This window comes from Oncorhynchus tshawytscha, linkage group LG10 (assembly GCF_018296145.1).
Source record: "Oncorhynchus tshawytscha isolate Ot180627B linkage group LG10, Otsh_v2.0, whole genome shotgun sequence".
Lineage (NCBI taxonomy): Eukaryota > Metazoa > Chordata > Actinopteri > Salmoniformes > Salmonidae > Oncorhynchus > Oncorhynchus tshawytscha.
The window spans coordinates 37,123,508-37,143,554 of NC_056438.1; the positions used below are offsets into that span (position 1 = coordinate 37,123,508).

General features: G+C 42.1%; 1 protein-coding gene across 2 annotated transcripts in view; it reads left to right on the forward strand.

Moving 5' to 3' along the window:
- The window catches only part of tmeff1a (transmembrane protein with EGF-like and two follistatin-like domains 1a), an 85,285-nt gene that overhangs the window by 51,395 nt on the left and 13,843 nt on the right, over nucleotides 1–20,047 (forward strand). For both annotated transcript variants that reach the window (XM_024435014.2, XM_024435013.2), the window contains exon 2: nucleotides 15,473–15,582. In XM_024435014.2, the coding sequence (XP_024290782.1) occupies nucleotides 15,473–15,582 (110 nt within the window). The remainder of the gene's footprint in view (nucleotides 1–15,472; nucleotides 15,583–20,047) is intronic.

Consider the following 20,047-nt stretch of genomic DNA (forward strand, 5'->3'; position numbering starts at 1 on the left):
GTGTGAATACTAGGTAGTTTCAGTAATCATTCAATTAACTCTCTTGTTCGATGTGTTGCAACTGAAATGGAGAATCTAACACGAGGCAGCAAACGTCACTGAATCTAGAAAACAGAAAATAGCTATGATTGTATGGAGCAATTTTAGTGTGATTTCAACCCACTGGACACACCATGCCCCATTTCGGCATGGACAATTGGGTAATATTTGTTTGAGATGTTGATCAATAAGATTACAACCAATACGTCCACTCAAAAAGACAGTTTACATTGATGACTGATGACAATGTGTTGACAAATTATGTTGAAACAATGTTGATTCAACCAGTTTTGGACTGTGGGAAGAAATTCAATCTAAACTGCATATATGAACGCCTCAAATGCCTGAACAATGGACAAAACTTGGACAGTCTGAACAACGTCAGGGAACTGGACCATTTGAAGATACAAATGGTCTCAACAATACTTGTGTTGCCTTTTAGGATCGGACGTATACAGTACATTAGCCGGTAGTCACCCAGGAAAACTAGGGGGCCTAGGACCGACCCTGGGGGACACACCATTTTTTTGCTATTGCCTTTCATTTTCAATGTAGACCTATTCTACCATCACCATCACTAAGGTTATCTGCACTAGCTGGGGTCAGAGGTTTGCCTTAACCTGGAACATGGCAGGGGGCCGGTGGACTGTAAAGTGAAGCAAAGACTGAACACAGTGTATTACTTGTGTTGATTGTGTGAGGAGACAAACATTGGCTGAATGGAGGGGAATGGATATGGTATGGAGTGGATCTTTGGTTGGCTCTCCCTGGTTGAGGGCCTCGTCCATCCAGGCTCTCCCAAACCCTGAGGTGGCAGATGGTCCTCCTCTAGAGGTCTTGTTGTGCTTCTGAAAAGGCCACTGGGTCTTTTGTCTTGTTTACACAGACAGATGGAAACCTCTGGAAAGAAGACCCATTGAGGGCACTGCATGCATCGCTCTCTTTCGCTCTGTCTTCTTCTCCTCTAAGGGGTTGTGGGGGATGGTGGCTGTTTCAAATGTTTGTCTATTTGTGGACTGGAAAAGAAAACATTTTAGTCCTGAAGTGATTAGATTTTTTTTGTTGAGTCAATTGGCGTCAAAAGTCGTGTTTCACTCTGACTCTCTCTACATCTACGTCTCTTTCCATCTCTCTTGCTCTCCCTCTACCCCCCTGTCTCACCCCTCCCTCTTTCTCTCTTCTCTTCTCTCTCACACTCACACCAAAAGCGCCTGCGTGCAGCTTACAGGCTGAAAGGCCTGGGGTCACTCAGCCTTTGAATTCCCCCAGCACTTAAATCTTTCATCGCGTCAGGCTCTTCATCCCGCTGTTCCTTCGCCGCCTGCTGAGAAGCTCCTGCTCTTTCTCTGTGGTTTTAGTGAGTTATTTCATCCCTCTTGTAAGATTTCTGTCCCCTCCTCCTTTGTAACCATGTGCTGGGATAGATATTCATGCCTCTTTGAAGCAAGAGGACACAACCACACTATAGTTTTTCCCTTCAGGAGTGTGGAGTTTGCTGTCCACCAACAGAAGAAAGTATACTGTAGTTTAGTGTGAAACACAGATTGCAATGTCAGTTTTCTATTTGGAATGTTTTCTGAATGTTGAATTCTTACGGCTGGAGTGCAATACATTTATTTAAGGCACGGACAGACCAGTAGGATTGCAGGCTGAGAGTACTTAGCACCTCTAAACCGAGTGCAAACCGATTCTACATGTAGAAACGGGTGACAATGACATCCGTCAGTCGCCCAGTGGTCCCTATAACACACCGCGCCGACAGCAAGCGGACGAACAGCCCCCTAGTGTACAGAACGACAATCGGCCTGGTGAGTTCTCCTTTAAAGTTTAGAAATGTCAACTTTGGATGAGGGTTAAGTTAGGTACAGTAGGTTAAGGTTGGAAGGTTAAAAAGGCTCTGCTATTTTGACCCAAACTATGAACGTGCACTTATCAAATTAATAATGACTTCTTAGTCATTACAAAAGTTTACAGTTGCCAATTTATATTGCAAGCATATACAGTTTCTCTTACCTTTGTGTCCTCTAGTTACTCGCTGGCATTATATTTAAATTATATTTGTTTCAAAATAGAAAATAGATCCACCTTTGGTAAGCAGGAAATTGTAACATTTACTGTATCTGCACTGTATCCTCTCAGGTTGCGTAAGCCTTCAGTGGACATAGCAAAAGTCATTTGGTTGGGCTTTTTAGTTGTAAACCAGGCGGTGGGTTAGGAATTTGGATTTGTTTTGACAGAGGCGCCACCCTGGCTTTGGTGTTTGAAGCTGAAGCTGAACTTATTTGACTGTGCCCAAACTAAAGTCCCATTGCATTGTCTTTGACTAAAGCTTAGGTTTCTGATGCCTGTGGTTTCATGTTGTGTTATTTAGGCAACTGTCATGTTATGAAACTGTAAACAAAGTATGTATTGCTTCAAATCAAGTAATATTGCTCATGGAACATCATTCCTTGAGCACTCCAGATATATCTTAGAAATCAAGTGCTATTTGAATGTGAACACTTTTTGAAATGGATTTGCATGGTTGTTTGTAAAAAAAGTGTTTTATTGGTGGTCCACACTTTGATGGCATGTAGGCTACATCTTAGTGTGTTGCTTTAAATTGGGCATTTGACATTTCAAAGCTGTTTTGACTGAAAGAGTATTGTTTTCTTGGTATTTGACGTTGATTCGAACCGAGGTCAAACGCAGTACGAGAGGTCTGTGCCACACAAGCCAATCTTTTAGCATCCCACATTTGTGCTCACCTCATAGAAAGCCAGACACGTTCTCCTACACCTGTGCTGTTTGCACACTTAGTATAGAAAGAGACACACTCATTTAGACACCTCCGCAGGAGTCGCGGATCACTGGGATGACTTGGCAAACAGGCCCGCACTGTAATAAGCAAAGCCTTCTGTCTGCAGGAGAGGGGGTTCTTCCTGAGGGAGCCATCTTGGATTTGTTCAATATTTATTCATCTAGCCTAATGAATTCCAAGGTGGATGAATCTATTGCGTTGCTCTATTCCTATTCCTTGAAATTACATGGCATAAAATGTTGATTTACCATATGCCAACACTGTATGATATTAAACATTTATGAATAGGTAAATTCATATTACACTAATTGTCCGAGGGTGATTGTAGACATTTCAGAGTGCATGACTACAGCACATTGTAATACACTGATGCCGTAAATGTTCTTATCAAGCCAAAGTACCATGTAAAGCTCTTGGAAGCATTATAACACAATATTTGTAGTACCTATTGTAGTACCCATTTAAGTCTCCAAGATTATGATTTGTCACACAGAGACTAGAGAAAAAAAGGCTACAGACAATACGAGTCTAATTTTACCATATAAAAATAGCCCAAATCGATTTAAAAAATGTTCATGGTTGGTGCATTTTTCTGTGTTGCCTGTAGCAAATGGGCACAAAAAAAGACTGTGAAAAATGGAAAATATCATGTTTTATTCAAAATCCAAAAGCAGGCACTTTTGCTCGTGGTGTGAAGAGAACAGTGAAAGGCTTTTTAGAGAATTGTAAAACATTTTTTTTAGAAAAATTAAAGTGCTAACTAATCTTTCTTTTGAAGTCAAGCTTTTCTTGGTCTCAAAAAACAACAATGGACAATCACATTTCACTCCTCATTGTTCATCAGTTTGCAAAGCAGCTTCTCTAAGGTGGCATTGTCTTGATTTGGTTAAAGACAACGGTTTGCTCATATCAACATTTTTTGGGGGGAGGGGGCATGTTTTGCAGAGGAAGATCTAAAGTCCTTGTAAATATTCACACCCCTGAAAGTGAGTCAATGTCTGTCATTGACAATGGAGGTAGAAATAAAGGTTTTGTGAGTCTACACTTCCAGTATAACAATCTTAGTTATTGAGTCTTAATTACAACATGCCTGTGTTCTACACTAGTGTTTACACCTTAAAACAACTACTCTATGTGGACTTCCTTGCTCAAGACCTAAGCAGACCAAAGCATTTGCAAAGGGCGTACGTGCGTGCGTGGAGGAGATGAAGTGGGTTTAAGCCCTCAAGGAAGTCATCCAGGAAGTCAACTAATCAACCCACCAGTGAATAGCAATGAAAGATTGTGTGGGTGTCTGTCTGCACTCTGCATGGTGGGTGTGCTTTGTGTGTGCATCTACACACTGCATGTGAGCGTGTGCGTGTCTGTTTTACATGTTTGTGTGTGTTAGTGGGGGATGGGAGATGAGATGTGTCCCTCTATAAATCTCGGGTTAAGGGTCTGAAAAGAGACCGGCGATCACTCAGCCACCCAGGTGGCAGGTGGAGGATGTGCTTCCGAGCCAGAGCCTGTTATTCAAATGAAGTAATTAGACAAACCCATCAGTCGTCCTGCTGCACTTACATTTAAATAGTGAAAGACCATAGTAGGATAGCAGTTTAAAGTGGTTCTACTGATTATGTGATTGGGAAAGCCTCTTTTTGCTGTGTTTCACAAAAAACTAATATAACAAAAGCATTAAATATATATATATATATATATATACACACATACACTACTGGTCAAAACTTTTAGAACACCTACTCATTCAAGGGTTTTTCTTTATCTTTACTATTTTCTATATTGTATAATAATATTGAAGACATCAACATGATGAACTAACACATGGAATCATGTATTAACCAAAACAATTATCTAAATATATTTTATATTTCAGATTCTTCAAATAGCCACCCTTGGCCTTGATGACAGCTTTGCACACTCTTGGCATTCTCTCAACCAGCTTCACCTGGAATGCTTTTCCAACACTCTTGAAGGAGTTCTCACATATGCTGAGCACTTGCTGGCTGCTTTTCCTTCACTCTGCGGTCCGACTCATCCCAAACCATCTCAATTTGGTTGAGGTCGGGGGATTGTGAAAGCCAGATCTGATGCAGCACTCCATCACTCTCCTTGGTCAAATAGCCCTTACACAGCCTGGAGGTGTGTTGGGTCATTGTGAAAAACAAATGTTAATCTCACTAAGCCCAAACCAGATGGGATGGTGTATCGCTGCAGAATGCTGTGTGCCTTGAATTCTAAATAAATCACAGTGTCACCAGCAAAGCACCCCCACACCATAACACCTCCTCCTCCATGCTTTACAGTGGGAAATACACATGGGGGGTCATCTGTTCACCCACACCGCGTCTCACAAAGACACTGTGGTTAGAACCAAACATCTCCAATTTGGACTCTAGACCAAAGGACAAATATCTACCGGTCTAATGTCCATTGCTCGTGTTTCTTGTCCCAAGCAAGTCTCTTCTTACTATTGGTGTCCTTTAGTAGTGTTTTCTTTGCAGCAATTCAACCATGAAGGCCTGATTCACGCAGTCTCCTCTGAACAGTTGATATTGAGATGTGTCTGTTACTTGAACTCTGTGAAGCATTTACAGTGCCTTGCGAAAGTATTCGACCCCCTTGAACTTTGCGACCTTTTGCCACATTTCAGGCTTCAAACATAAAGATATAAAACTGTATTTTTTTGTGAAGAATCAACAACAAGTGGGATTTATTTTTAACAAATCAAAACGAACCATTCCAGCCCCTTAAGAATACTTTGATTTTGCTTTACAGCTGTTTTGGATCATTGTCTTGTTTGGAAGACACAATCATGAAGTGGAACGACATTTATTGGATATTTCAAACTTTTTAACAAATCAAAAACGGAAAAATTGGGCGTGCAAAATTATTCCAAAGGGTGGCTATTTGAAGAATCCCATATAAAATATATTTAGATAATTTTTTGGGTTAATACATGATTCAATATGGGTGATTTCATAGTTTTGATGTCTTCACTATTATTCTACAATGCATAAATGATAAAAATAAAGAAAAACCTTTGAATGAGGAGATGTTCTATAACTTGACCTGTAGTGTATATTTATTATTTATGAAATCAATAGCTGTTTGGGTATTAAGTCCCTATAATGTATTTCTGATGGTGACATTTTACGTGAATTGCTCAGCGCCCCCCTCTCATGTTTCTTTTCGGAGAATGGCATCGCAGACGCTCCCTACAGTCTCTTGTTGCATTTAGACAATATCAATATGATACAATCGTCCTTGAAAAGGTTGTTTTGCTATGAAATGAAAACATTTGACTTCTGCCATGAGTTCTGTGTTGTGTGTGTTTCTATGTGTACATGCTCACGTGATTGTTTGTAGTTGAGGGCAGCACATATCTCTTTTTCACAAGTTCAAATGCTACTCAACTGTCAAGTTGTGTACAATGTCAAACATCCAAGGTTCTCCTTTGAAATGTGTTGGCTTGCAAGGAGTGAAGGGGAATGGAGGTTTGTCCATTATTACAGTTTAATCTGACAGTGTTCAACACAACAGGGAGGAATCCATAGACACTTTGAGCCATCCTTGAGCAAAGTCTAAATATACATTCAAAACATATTTATGTCCAACTATGAATGGCGATGAATAAGAATGTTTTCAATTCAATATCATATGTGCCATTAAGAAGACGCTTTTATCCTAAGCAATTTAGTAATCTGTGCATACATTTTCATATGGGTGGCCACAGCTGGAATCGAACCTTTTTAATCCTGTACAAGCCGAAAAACAGTTTCAAGCTGAAAGGGTTAAAAGCTAAAAGACCCTTTCTGTCTGAGCCGAGGAAAACCAGTGAAGTGTAGACCCCAGTCTACCAGACAGGAGTTGAAGTATTGACGTCTACTAGCCTGGAGTCAGGGGGCCCGGCATAGATAACGACCCAGGAGACAGACCGCTAGGTGGGCATGACGACTCAGGCAAGCGGGGGGGATTTGAGACAGAGGTTGATCTGCGCTCGGCCCAGACAGCCACGGACCACTGAGTTCTCTCCAGTTCTGGCTGAATAAGGAATTATGTTGCATTTCTAGTCTGGCTGGGAATTGCCAGGGACCTCACTGTACGATATTATCATTATACTTAGGTGCCAATACGATATGCATTGCGATTCTCACAATTTAAAAAATCTAACGATTCTATATGTATTATGATTAGATTCTGCAATTGTATTGCGATTTGATACTCCAAACATATTGATCACTATATTTCTTCTGCAGAAATACGATAGAACGTGAGAACGAGTTTTGATCAGTCAGAGAAATAAAAGTGCTGTAAAACACTATTTTAAAAATATTTTTTAAAAGATGGAGGACAAGCTATAGGATGAAAAATGCAGAAGTTTGGCGCAGGTACAAATCGATACTTGGAGTCAAATATAGATATAATATCGTCCAAAAAGAATATTGTGATATATAACTGTATATAAAAAAATATTAAAAAATCACAAATTGCTGGTGAGTTTGTTGGAATATATAGCCTATACTCCAGGGAACATATAAAATAGATAGACAGTGCTCTGTTGTAAACAAGCACCCACACAGATATACACAGAAATCTCTGTTAATAGATACATTTGGCGTCTATGTATATTAAGTTAAGCACAGAAATGCCTGCAACTGAAATGTTTACTCCCAAATACACTCAAACTCAGACACACATGCTTTCATCCTCAACTGCGCCAGGCACAATCTACCCTGATGGATGGGGCAATGGCTTGGTTTAATTAGCCATGAAAGGCACACTAGCCAGCGGAAGGAAGGAAACAATGAGAGATTGAAGCCAGCCAGCAGTGGACAGCTGCCGTAAACAGCTGTTGTTGACAGCCCCTCCCCGGAACACATTAAACTACACAGACGGTTCAGGGTTCTGGCCACCTCAACACACTCCTCTCTCTGCTCCTCTGCTCTGCTATGACGTCGACAGCCAGTCAGAAGGAACATTGCCTAGTCAAATGAGAAAAGATACAAATCAGCCAATTTTGTGCTGGTCGGGAGAGATTCGCTTAAGCAACATTGTATCTCTTTGATGCTCTATGAAATTGTCTGATATGGCTCATTCTGGAAAGATAAGTGTGGCTAAGTAACACTATTTATAGTACAGGAGACAAGGCCTATACACTGAGTGTTCAAAACATTGACATAGACTGACCCGGTGAATCCAGTTGAAAGCTATGATCTCTTGTTGATGTCACTTGTTAAATTCACTTCAATAAGTGTAAACAAAGGGGAGGAGACAGGTTAAGTAAGGATTTTTAAGCCTGGAGACATGGATTGTATATGTGCCATTCAGAGGGTGAATGGGAAAGATAAAACATTTAAGTAGTAGGTCAAAGGTGCCACGGGTTGTTCGGGAACTGTAACGCTGAGACGAAGATAAACAATTTAGATATGCAAACATCTAGAAAGTTCTGGAACAAGACATTTGTACAATATATGCAAGGCGTTATCCATTCCAATGGGTTTAACATTGGAATAGCTTACATGGTTCTCTGTCCAAGTGGTCGGTAAGCCCAGAGAGCAGCTTCTCCAACTTAGGACTCATCCCAAATGGCACCCTATTCCCTATAAAGTGCAATACGTTTGACCAGGGCAAATACGTTTCTGGTCAAAAGTACTGCAATATGTTGGGAAAAAGTTTGCTATTTGAGATGAAGCGTTAGACTCTGCGAGATTAACAAATAAAATGGGGACAGGTTTTACATTACGTGTGCATTACATATACACCAGTTTACTTACACACCAGCTTGTAGTTCCTGGAAAGTGGAGTTTACTTTGCACATCTAAGGCTGTCGTCATTCTGATTTCTAAATCAACCCCAAGCCCCTACTACACTCTTATAAAAAGGGTTCCAAAATAATTATTTGGCTGTACCCATAGGAGAACCCTTTATGGTTCCAGGTAGAAAACGTCTGTGGAAAGGGTTCTACATGGAACCCAAAAAGGTTCTACCTAGATCCAAAAGGGTTCTACCTAGTTCCAGAAAAGGTTATTCAAAGGGTTCCCTTATGTGCACAGCAGAATAACCCTTTTAGGTTCTAGATAGAACCTTTTCTTCTAAGAATGTACCTAGGCCCTCCTGTAGATTTCAAACAATTGGATAGGTATAAGCAATAAGGGAAAACATTCCACCCAGTCTAGGGCAAGATAATCTTGGGTAATTGTGTCAGATGCTCAATTAAGTTCTGTGGGAGATGTGTTAGAAAAGATACTACGGACGCTGGGTGGTAGCTCCACTCCCTTCTCTTTCCAGGTTTCGGGAAAGTCTTTTGGCTACATTTGAAAGATGCAAGCACCTGTGAAATCGCAATTGTTTTTCTCTGCAAATGATCATTGACAAGAAATCAGGGCACAGGAACAAAGTTCATTGTTAGCCGCCGCATCCCACAGTCTGTTGACAGATGCTACGATACCATTTATATTATGTGTGTCTGTCCCAGAGATTATGGGCAAGGTGATGCAAATATCGCTTAATAAATGTATCAAATAATTTTAGATCTACATGAGTGGCTAGGCATGGCATAGGGTCTAGGCCTTTGGGTCGACTCAATGTAGAAATGGTGTAGTCTTACTCACTAACACAGTAGCACTGTGTTTTTGTGTCTCGTTCTGGGAGCAACATTGAAAGCCTGGTCTGGTTAGCGCAGATAGTCGTTAGCTAGTCTAGGCTGGTCTAAAAGTGGTAATTACAGACCATAACACGGCTCTTCAAAGCCCACTCAGGCATGGTGTGTGACACATACAGAGGCATGACTGAGTAATACGCTGCTACCGCTACATCATTTTGTGCAGAGTTCCTCCCTTTGATCTCTGCTGAGTCTGTTGCTAAACGTCGCTAATTTAGGTACTCTGCACATTTTGGTAGTCAGCAGCCCTATCATTACTATAGAAGTAGTGGTGCCTGGAGAAGTGGGTATCCTCTTTTTGACAAACATTTCCCAAACGCCACGCCTTCTAAAGGAAATTCTATGAGAAACACGAACCACTTTTACATCCACAGTTTTTATGCGTGTAAGGTCATACCATATATTTTTTTTAAGCACGAAAGCTGATGGAAACCGGTCGTTTCGGTACAATTTTATAAATGCAGACAGATATTTGTTTGTTCGACATGGTGGGGTCTTTTGGTGTCTGTAAAATGAATTCAGTGAGAAATGGTGGTGGAAATATCTTTATGCACAAATATTGATATAATAACCATCATGTCCAAGTAAACTTGGAGTCACGCGATGATAAGGTGTGTGGGCCTCTCATTATGACTCTGGAAACCATGCAGTTTATTAGGCTACAGATGGAATAAATGATGATGAACTTCACAGGGTGGTGAAAGTGCATGGCGATTGATGCTCCTTTCCAAAAAAATATTGAGGGTCTTATTCTGGTGACATGATAATTGATAATGAACTGCTGTTTGGCAAATACAAAAATTCAGACTTATCCATAATATTCTCACTATGTAGACTAGTTTACCAGCACAGCCTGCCTGCACTGTATCTGCGAGCTGTTGGCTAGAGCGCAAGTGCCAAGACTAGAGTCAGCACATTTGCTATTTAATGCAACAGAGACAAAACTATCGGTAGAGTTGAAAATACGACGCAAACACATTGTGTGACGACCCTCCCACTCTGTCTGCCATATTCTCTCTTTGTTCTTGTTTCCTTATTAGGATGCCAGTGGGCGGAGTTGGGAGGGTCGTCAGCTACATGGGAAACACCTGGGCCCGGTGTGTCCCAGGATAAATAAACCACTTCCCCATTCATGGAGGAGACTCTACATTCAGACACCTTTACAGATTTTGTTGTGTATCTTGGTGGCCTTTTGGTTGTTTGCTTTGGCACCTTTCAACACCCTGCATTATCACATTCATGCATGCAAAACACTCACTTACATTACTGATTACACAGACCATTGTATATCGTATTTAGTTTACTTTATTTAATAAATATATATTTTGTTACTCCTTATCTCCATGTTGTCTCCCTTTTGTTATGGGCTTTGAGCCGGTTCGTGACAATTGAACTTTAGATTTTTATTCAGTACATGAAAACTTAAGCGAAAAAGTACATTTTGTGTGCACTACGTCATCACGCACCGATTTTTAACCGCAAGAAGTCCATTTGGTGGAGACACCGCTGGTGGGATACCTAGCTTGTGACACACTCTTGAATGACCTAAAATGATCTTTCACAGTCAAGCTAACCCAAGCTGTACTGTGCAAGTAGGATAATAGTAGGCCTACTATTTAAACAGATAAATTAGGCTGTCAAACTGAGTCAGAAATTCACAGGTTTCAGATTTTTCCCTTTTTAAGTCACACTTTGAAATAGAAAAACAATAGAATTGGATGTTCTAAGTCAACAACAATGCTTAAACCACATCAGGAGACTTTTGAGGACTAGACGAATGTTGTTCAATATTTAGTTTATCAATAGATAATTGGGTTTATACACTATATATACAAAAGTATGTGGACAAAAAAAAAGTATGTGGACCTCTTTGAATTAGTGGATTCAGCTATTTCAGCCACACCCGTTGCTGACAGGTGTATAAAATCGAGCACATTAGCCATAGACAAACACCGTCATAGGATGCCACCTTTCCAACAAGTCAATTTGTCAAATTTTTCCCTGCTAGAGCTGCCCTGGTCAACTGTAAGTGCTGTTATTGTGAAGTGGAAACATCTAGGAGTGACAACGGCCAAAAGTGGTAGGCCACACAAGCTTACAGAAAGGGACCACCAAGTGCTGAAGTGCATAGCGAGTAAAACTCGTCTGTCCTCGATGGCAACGCTCACTACCAAGTTCCAAACAGCCTCTGGAAGCAACGTCAGCACAATAACTGTTCGTCGGGAACTTCATGGAATGGGTTTCCATGGCCGAGCAGCTGCACACAAGCCTAAGATCACCATTCGCAATGCCAGGCGTCGGCTGCAGTGGTGTAAAACTAGCCGCCATTGGAGCAGTGGAAACACTTTCTCTGAAGTGATGAATCATGCTTCGCCATCTGGCAGTCCGACAGATGAATCCAGGTTTGTCAGATGCCAGGAAAACGGTACCTGCCCCAATGCATAGTGCCAACTGTAATGTGTGGTGGAGGAGGAATAATGGTTGGAGCTGTTTTTCATGGTTCGGGCTAGGCCCCTTAGTTCCAGTGAAGGGAAATCTTTATGCTACAGCATACAGCGACATTCTAGACAATTCTGTGCTTCCAACATTGTGGCAAAAGATTGGCGGATGGCCCTTTCCTGTTTCACCCTGACAATGCCCACGTGCACAAAGTGAGGTCCATACAGAAATGGTTTGTTGAGATCGATGTGGAAGAACTTGATCTGCCTCCACACAGCCTTGACCGCAACCCCAATCGAACATCTTTTGGATGAATTGAAATGGCGACTGTGAGCCAGGCCTAATCGCCCAACGTCAGTGCTCGACCTCACTAATGCTCTTGTGGCTGAATGGAAGCAAGTCCCCACAGCAATGTTCCAACATCTAGTGGAAAGCCTTCCCAGAAAAGTGGAGGCTGTTATATTCGCAAAAGGGGGGACAAACTCCATATTAATGCCCATGATTTTGGAATGAGGTGTTCGACGAGGTGTCCACATTCTTTTGGTAATGTAGTGTATGTCATCCCTTGCTATAGGTTCTGAGATTAAATGGGCAATGATGTCGCACTCCTATCGCACAGCAATACTTTAACCTACCCATACTGTTGGCAGAATGTTTAAATCTTTAGCAGTAATTTATGCTGTATCTGGAAAAGGACTGTCCGTTACTGAACGAGAAAACAATGTCAAATTGCCGTGGACCTGTCAGCAGAACCTTTTTATATCGACTTTTCCACCAACCGAAATATGATGGACTGCCCGTGAATTCTGTAACATTGTAGAGCAGGCTACTAAATAAAATCCAATTACAGTATGTGTGTTTTTTGTTCTACTAAGAGGTTTTTTTCTACTTTTTTTTATAGTACTACTGATGTTCATTACTGCAATGTTGGGAAAGAGCAAGCAAGAAAGGCATTTCACTGTACTTGTGCACGTGACAATAAATACTTAACTTGATGCATAGGCCGACATCAATGTCAAAGATAAGCTGTTAAATTCGACTGTATGCCAGTATTATAAACCATGCTGCTAATGATCTTGCAAAACCAGAGATACATATGGCCTATTTGCTAGGCCACTAGGCTGAGAGATGCACATGGTCATGTGTTGTATGGCTCCTTCGGGAAAATGAACCCGTCACAGCCAGAAAAAGTGAGGAATATATTCTGCAATGGTTATGAAAATAAAATAAATAGAAAACAAATTCCTGTCTAATTTTAAGATGCCTATTTCAAGGAAAATACTATTCTAATAAACATATTTTCACTCGTCCCAGTAATGGCAAATGGCTACGTTATTGTCAGTATGTTTTTTTGTTTTTTTATGAATAAGATTTTCATCATATCCCCGATTTGTACAAAATACTTGCCAGCTTGCAATACAATATTTCAACCACTAGCAGATGTGCGTCCGCATGGTATAAAGTTTGCGGGGAGGTTAGTCCATTCTCACGTCAAGTAAAATTGTTTTAAATACCAACTTTTGCGTGAACTGGTGCACGCACATTTTGGGGTATATTTTATACGTACATACGGTTTATAAATGAGGCCCCCATGCACCTAGCACGGTTGTTTGGTTAGTGGTGTTTCTGTAACACATGAGATGGAGTTTGCAAAACAAATGGCCACTGGATTGATACAAATAATCATGATACCATTCTGCTAGGTAGGCAAATGCTACTTTGTAACTAGTTAACATTTAATTGAGAAGGTTTCTGGGAAAGCCTTTCCATCTACCAGAAGACAGTTATCATTAGCATCGCCATAATTAGCCTCACTATATTTTCCCTGTTCCTTAATTGGTTGGAACCTGGACATTTACTTGATATTATGAATCATTTCGTACCTTGTTTCAAAGTAGCCTAGAGCCAAATTCCTACCATAGAAACATGGAGGCAATTATTTTATAAAGACGTTGTATGTGTTCTCCTGTTCTATTGGTATTCTTTCAGCTTTCTTTCATTGTCTAGCAGCCAAAGTCATTATCCCAGTCATATTAGCAATGGTAATTGTTGCATCTTTAGATCTCCCTTCCCTCTCTAAATTTCAAATAAATACTTCCATCTCTGTCAATGAAACCCCTTACAGGTGCGGGGTGAATTTTAGAACAGTGTTTTCCCACAAAATGTTTAACATTCGCACCATTCTAGGCCTACCACATTGCTGTGAAGAAATAATAGTTTATCAACATTTTAAGCTAAACATACTGATCTGTTCAATCAGCCTTATTCATTGAAACAGCGTATACTTCCACTTCACTAATTTGCTACACATCCTGGGGATTAAGAATTGAGTAAATGCAATGCTCACTGAAAAATACGTGGGTATACCGCGTATGCCTGCATATACCCTCCATTACACCTGTATAGACCTGGGAAGGGAGTCCAAGGGACAAATTAACTCCTTACCAGAACCAACAAAAGGAAGGTACTTGGCTTACCATGTGTTACTGTGTTGCTTTGAAGTGGCTGTGGTATTGTTAATGTGAACCGTAACAACTACAGGACCCAGAATCGACCCGTGTGGGACACCTTTCGTAATATCCAGGAAATCTTATTTAACAGCGTCAGCAGATACACATTGAGTTGTATCTGTCAATTAATTACATGCAGCCTGGTCTATGACAACGCCTCTGAATTAGGGGTGAGTAATCAACAGTATCGAAAGCCTTTGACAGGTAAATGAAGACTCATACAGGAAACTACATAATTTATTACTAGTGTAAGATGCAACAGAGATAGTGCTGGTCTAAAACCCGACTGATTTACATTTATAATACATTTCTAAGATAAAATAGGGCGATAATTATTTAGGTCACAAGGGTCACCACCTTTGTGAAGGGGGAGTACATGGGCCGCCTTCCAAACCTTGGGGATAGTACCAGATTTAATCATCAGGTAAAAGGATTCAGCTGTCAGGGTGGCAGAGAGCTGCAGTAAAAGTGGATCAAGCATATCAGCCCCAGTGGATTTCTTTTCACATCAATCTTAAGCAAAGCATCTAGAACATCACAGATAGTAAATTGTTGAAATGAAAACAAAGATTCACTACATGTTGGGTAGTAGTGAACACATGTTGGGTAGTAGTGAACACATGTTGGGTTATTTACGCAGCCCAACTGACTGGGTCAAAATAACCCAACATGTGTTCTGTCCAGTATTTACCCAGGGCTGGGTTACCAAATAACCCAACATGTTTTCTGTCCAGTATTTACCCAGGGCTGGGTTACCAAATAACCCAACATGTGTTCTGTCCAGTATTTACCCAGGGCTGGGTTACCAAATAACCCAACATGTGTTCTGTCCAGTATTTACCCAGGGCTGGGTTACCAAATAACCCAAATTGGGTTGTTTTTAATGCAGCATTTTTTTTAAATGGATGAGACTTGGTCAAAGTAGTGCACTAAATAGGGAATGGGGTGCCATTTGGAATGCACAAAGATGTGTAGCCTACATTAAAAATGAATGAATGACCTCTTTCTTTGTCTTACTAGATCTGTCGGAGAAGAAGAGCGACCTACGAGTGTGTGACGACTCCAGCTGCCGTTTTGGAGGTGTCTGCAGGGATGACGGAGCCACGCTGAAGTGTGTGTGCCAGTTTCAGGTATGTGGTGTAGTTTCTACCAGATGTTGTGTGTGTGTACATGTTTACCTACGTTATCAGGTTCAGAATGTCCTGACAAGTCACCAGGATGTCCGGACAAGGTAGGAAAACACGAGCCTGCAGTGTGTGTATTTTTATGTTGAAAAAAATATGAATGATATGCTTGGCAGAGGTGGGTAGAGTGCTGAAAATCTGGATTTAAGTGAAGGTATTGTTACTTAGTTTGTAATTTACTCAAGTAAATGTAAAAGTAGCCCTCTTAAGAAACTACTCAAGTAAGAGTAAAAAGGATCCGGTCAGAAAACTACTTAATACTAGTTACACATTTAGTTTGTTAATTTTTTACACCTTATGGTAAAATGTGACAGCAAACAAAGATAACAACTTAGTGCAATTGATTTGAAATGCATTATTTAAGCCTGCTAGCACCATTTTGCAGATGTCCTCCAGCATAGTTACTCCCTTCACAGAACAGCGCAAACTGGCTCTAAGCAGAATAGAAAGAGGAGTGGGAGGACCCGGTGCACAACTGAGCAAGAGGACAAGTACATTAGTGTCTACTTTGAGAAACAGACACCTCACAAGTCCTCAACTGGCAGCTTCAATAAATAGTACCCGCAAAACACTAGTCTCAACGTCAACGTCAAAAAAATCTCCTTAGGAGTGAAGACGTGCTTCACTTCAAGAGCTGTGGTGGAGATACAGGGTTTGATGGACAACTGAGAACCAATAAATGTATAATCACAGAGTAAAATAAATGTATAATCACAACAGTCACTAGGTTTTCATCTGACAGCGACAATAGAGTAAAATAAATCTATGTAACTGAAGTGATTTGGTAAAATGTAACAGAGTAAAAGGTAAGTTACTTTCTTCAGAAAATACTTGAGTAAGAGTACAAGTACAGCCCACAGAGAGTAACTAGAAAAGTACTAGTTCTTCCACAAACAGACTTAAGTACATGTAAAGCGTTAGTTGTGCGTTACTACCCACCCCCGGTGCTTGGTATAGCTTCGGAGAGGAGTGCTGTTGTTTTCGCCCTCTAGTCTAGGTTGCTTTCTATAGTCTGAGGTGCTGAATGAGAAGGTCACCATATTTCTCTCTAATGTGACTGTAATTGCAACAGAAGGAGGACAGGTGTGTGTGTGAAGAAACCAGAATACCTTAGAGACATAATTTAATGGGGAGACTGAGCAATAGCCTACAGTATGTCTTCAATCAGTCCATGCCTGCAAAGCCTTTATGAAGCTTCCTAGATGCGACATTACATAGGTTATAACCATTCATGACATTCCCTCATAATGAACGATAGATGACTAGAATGTACAGTGCATTAGAGGAAGTATTCAGACCCCTTGACTTTTTCCACATTTTGTTACATTACAGCCTTATTCTAAAATTGATTAAATGGTTTATTCCCCTCATCAATCTTGACACAATACCCCATAATGACAAAGTAAAAACAGTTTTTTAGAAATGTGTAACAAAACTGATATCACATTTACATACGTTTTCAGACCCTTTACTCAGTACTTTGTTTAAGCACCTTTGGCAACGATTACTGCCTCGAGTCTAGTATATGACGCTACAAGCTTGGCACACCTGTATTTGTGGAGTTTCTCCCATTTCTTCTCTGCAGATCCTCTCAAGCTCTGTCAGGTTGGATGGGGAGCGTTGCTGCACAGAAATGTTCAGGTCTCTCCAGAGATGTTCGATCGGGTTCAAGTCTGGGCTTCCCTCGATCATGATCCCAGTCCCTGCCACCACTATGCTTTGTCGTAGGGATGGGGCCAGGATTCCTCCAGACGTGAAAGAGTTCAATCTTGGTTTCATCAGACCAAAGAATTTTGTTTCTCATGATCCTTTATGTGCCTTTTGGCAAACTCCAAGCAGGCTGTCATGTGCCTTTTACTGAGGAGTTGCTTCCGTCTGGCCACTCTACCATAAAGGCCTGATTGGTGGAGTGCTGCGGTGTGACTAGGGTGGGCATTCTAGTTTCTTTATTTCTATGTTTACTGTTTCTATGTTTTGGCCGGGTATGGTTCTCAATCAGGGACAGCGGTCTATTGTTTTGTCTCTGATTGGGAATCATACTTAGGCAGCCTGTTTTTCCACCTTAGTTGTGGGTAGTTAGTTGTGGCCTGTATAGCCCTAGTCAGCTTCACGTTAGTTTTTGGTGTTTTCTTGTTGGCGACATTCAAAATAAAAAAGAAATGTACGCTCACCACACTGCACCTTGGTCCGGTCATTTTCCTGACGACGTTCGTGACTGAACTACCCACCACAAACGGACCAAGCAGCGTGGTAAGGAGAACTGGACATGGGAGGACAGCCTGAATGGGAAAGGATCCTGGACGTGGGAGGAGATCCTGGCGGGAAAGGATTACCTGCCATGGGAGCAGGTGGAAGCAGGGAGAAAGGTGGAGGCAGCGAGGAAAAGGGCCCAGGATTACACAGGGTCACGGCTGGCACGAAAGACCGGGAGGCCACTCCCCAAAAATATTTGGGGGGCGCACACGGGGAGTGTGGCAGAGTCAGGGTTCAGACCTGAGCCAACTCCTCGTGCTTACCGTAGGGAGCGTGGTACTGGTCAGGCACCGTGTTATGCGGCGGAGCGCATGGTGTCTCCAGTGCGCGTTCACATCCCGGTGCGCTACATTCCAGCTCCCCGCATTGGACGGGCTAGAGTGAGCATCCAGCCAGGACGGATGGTGCCGGCTCAGCATGCCTGGCCTCCAGTGCGTGATGATCCATGGCACGAAGCCTCCAGCGATGATCCATGGCACGAAGCTTCCAGCGATGATCCATGGCACGAAGCCTCCAGCGATGATCCATGGCACGAAGCCTCCAGCGACGGTCCGAAGCCTCCAGCATTGATCTGCGGTCCGGAGCCTCCAGAGACTGTCCCCGGTCCGGAGCCTCCAGCGACGGTCCCCGGTCCGGAGCCTCCAGCGACGGTCCCCGGTCCGGAGCCTCCAGCGACGGTCCCCGGTCCGGAGCCTCCAGCGACGGTCCCCGGTCCGGAGCCTCCAGCGACGGTCCCAGGTCCGGAGCCTCCAGCGACGGTCCCCGGTCCGGAGCCTCCAGCGACGGTCCCCGGTCCGGAGCCTCCAGCGACGGTCCCCGGTCCGGAGCCTCCAGCGAAGTGGGGGGTGCCAGAGGTGGAGCGGGGTCTGCATCCCGCACCGGAGCCGCCACCGAAGTAGATGCCCACCCGGAGCCTCCCCTATAGAGTCAGGTTTTGCGGCCGGAGTCCGCACCTTTGGTGGGGTGGTGACTAGGGTGGGCATTCTAGTTTCTTTAATTTCTATGTTTTGGCCGGGTATGGTTCTCAATCGGGGACAGCTGACTATCGTTGTCTCTGATTGGGAACCATACTTAGGCAGCCTTTTCTCCACCTGTGTTCTGTGGGTAGTTATTTTCTGTTTAGCTGTTTAGTTGCCTGACAGAACTGTGCACTTTCGTTTTTCTACTTTGTCATTTAATAAATATCATGAACGCCTACAACGCTGCACCTTGGTCTCCTTCAACCCACGAGAGCCGTGACAGCTGCAGAGATGGGTGTTTTGCACTGACTATCACCTGTGGGACATTATCTAGACAGGTGTGTGCTTGTCCAATCAATTGAATTTACCACAGGTGAAACATCTCAAGAATGATCAATGGAAACAGGATGCACTGAGCTCAATTTCAAGTCTCATAGCAAATGGTCTGAATACTTATGTAAATAAGGTATTTCTGTTTTATTTTATAAGGCGCTAACGTAACAAAATATGGAAAGGGGAAGGGGTCTGAATACTTTCCGAAGGCACTGTATATTTATATTATGGCTTTGGCTACTCAATGACAGCTTGTGCATTAGCTAGCTTACTACAATTTCGCAACTACCTATTTCACATTTTCTTGTTGTGAAAGTATCTGCACTCAAATCAAAATCAAATCAAATTTTACTTGTCACATACACATGGTTAGCAGATGTTAATGCGAGTGTAGCGAAATGCTTGTGCTTCTAGTTCAGACACTGCAGTAATAACGAACAAGTAATCTAACCTAACAATTCCAAAACTACTACCTTGTATACACAGTGTAAAGGAATGAATAATAATATGTACATAAAAATATATAGATGAGTGATGGTACAGAACGGCATAGGCAAGATGAAGTAGATGGTATCGAGTACAGTATATACATATGAGATGAGTAATGTAGGGTATGTAAACATTTTATGAAGTGGCATTGGTTAAAGTGGCATTTTTCAATCCATCCACATTTTTAAATCCATTTTTCCATTATTAAAGTGACTGGTGTTGAGTCAGTGTGTTGGCAGCAGCCACTCAATGTTAGTGGTGGCTGTTTAACAGTCTGATGGCCTTGAGATAGAAGCCTCTCGGTCCCTGCTTTGATGCACCTGTACTGACCTCGCCTTCTGGATGGTAGCGGGGTGAACAGGCAGTGGCTCGGTGGT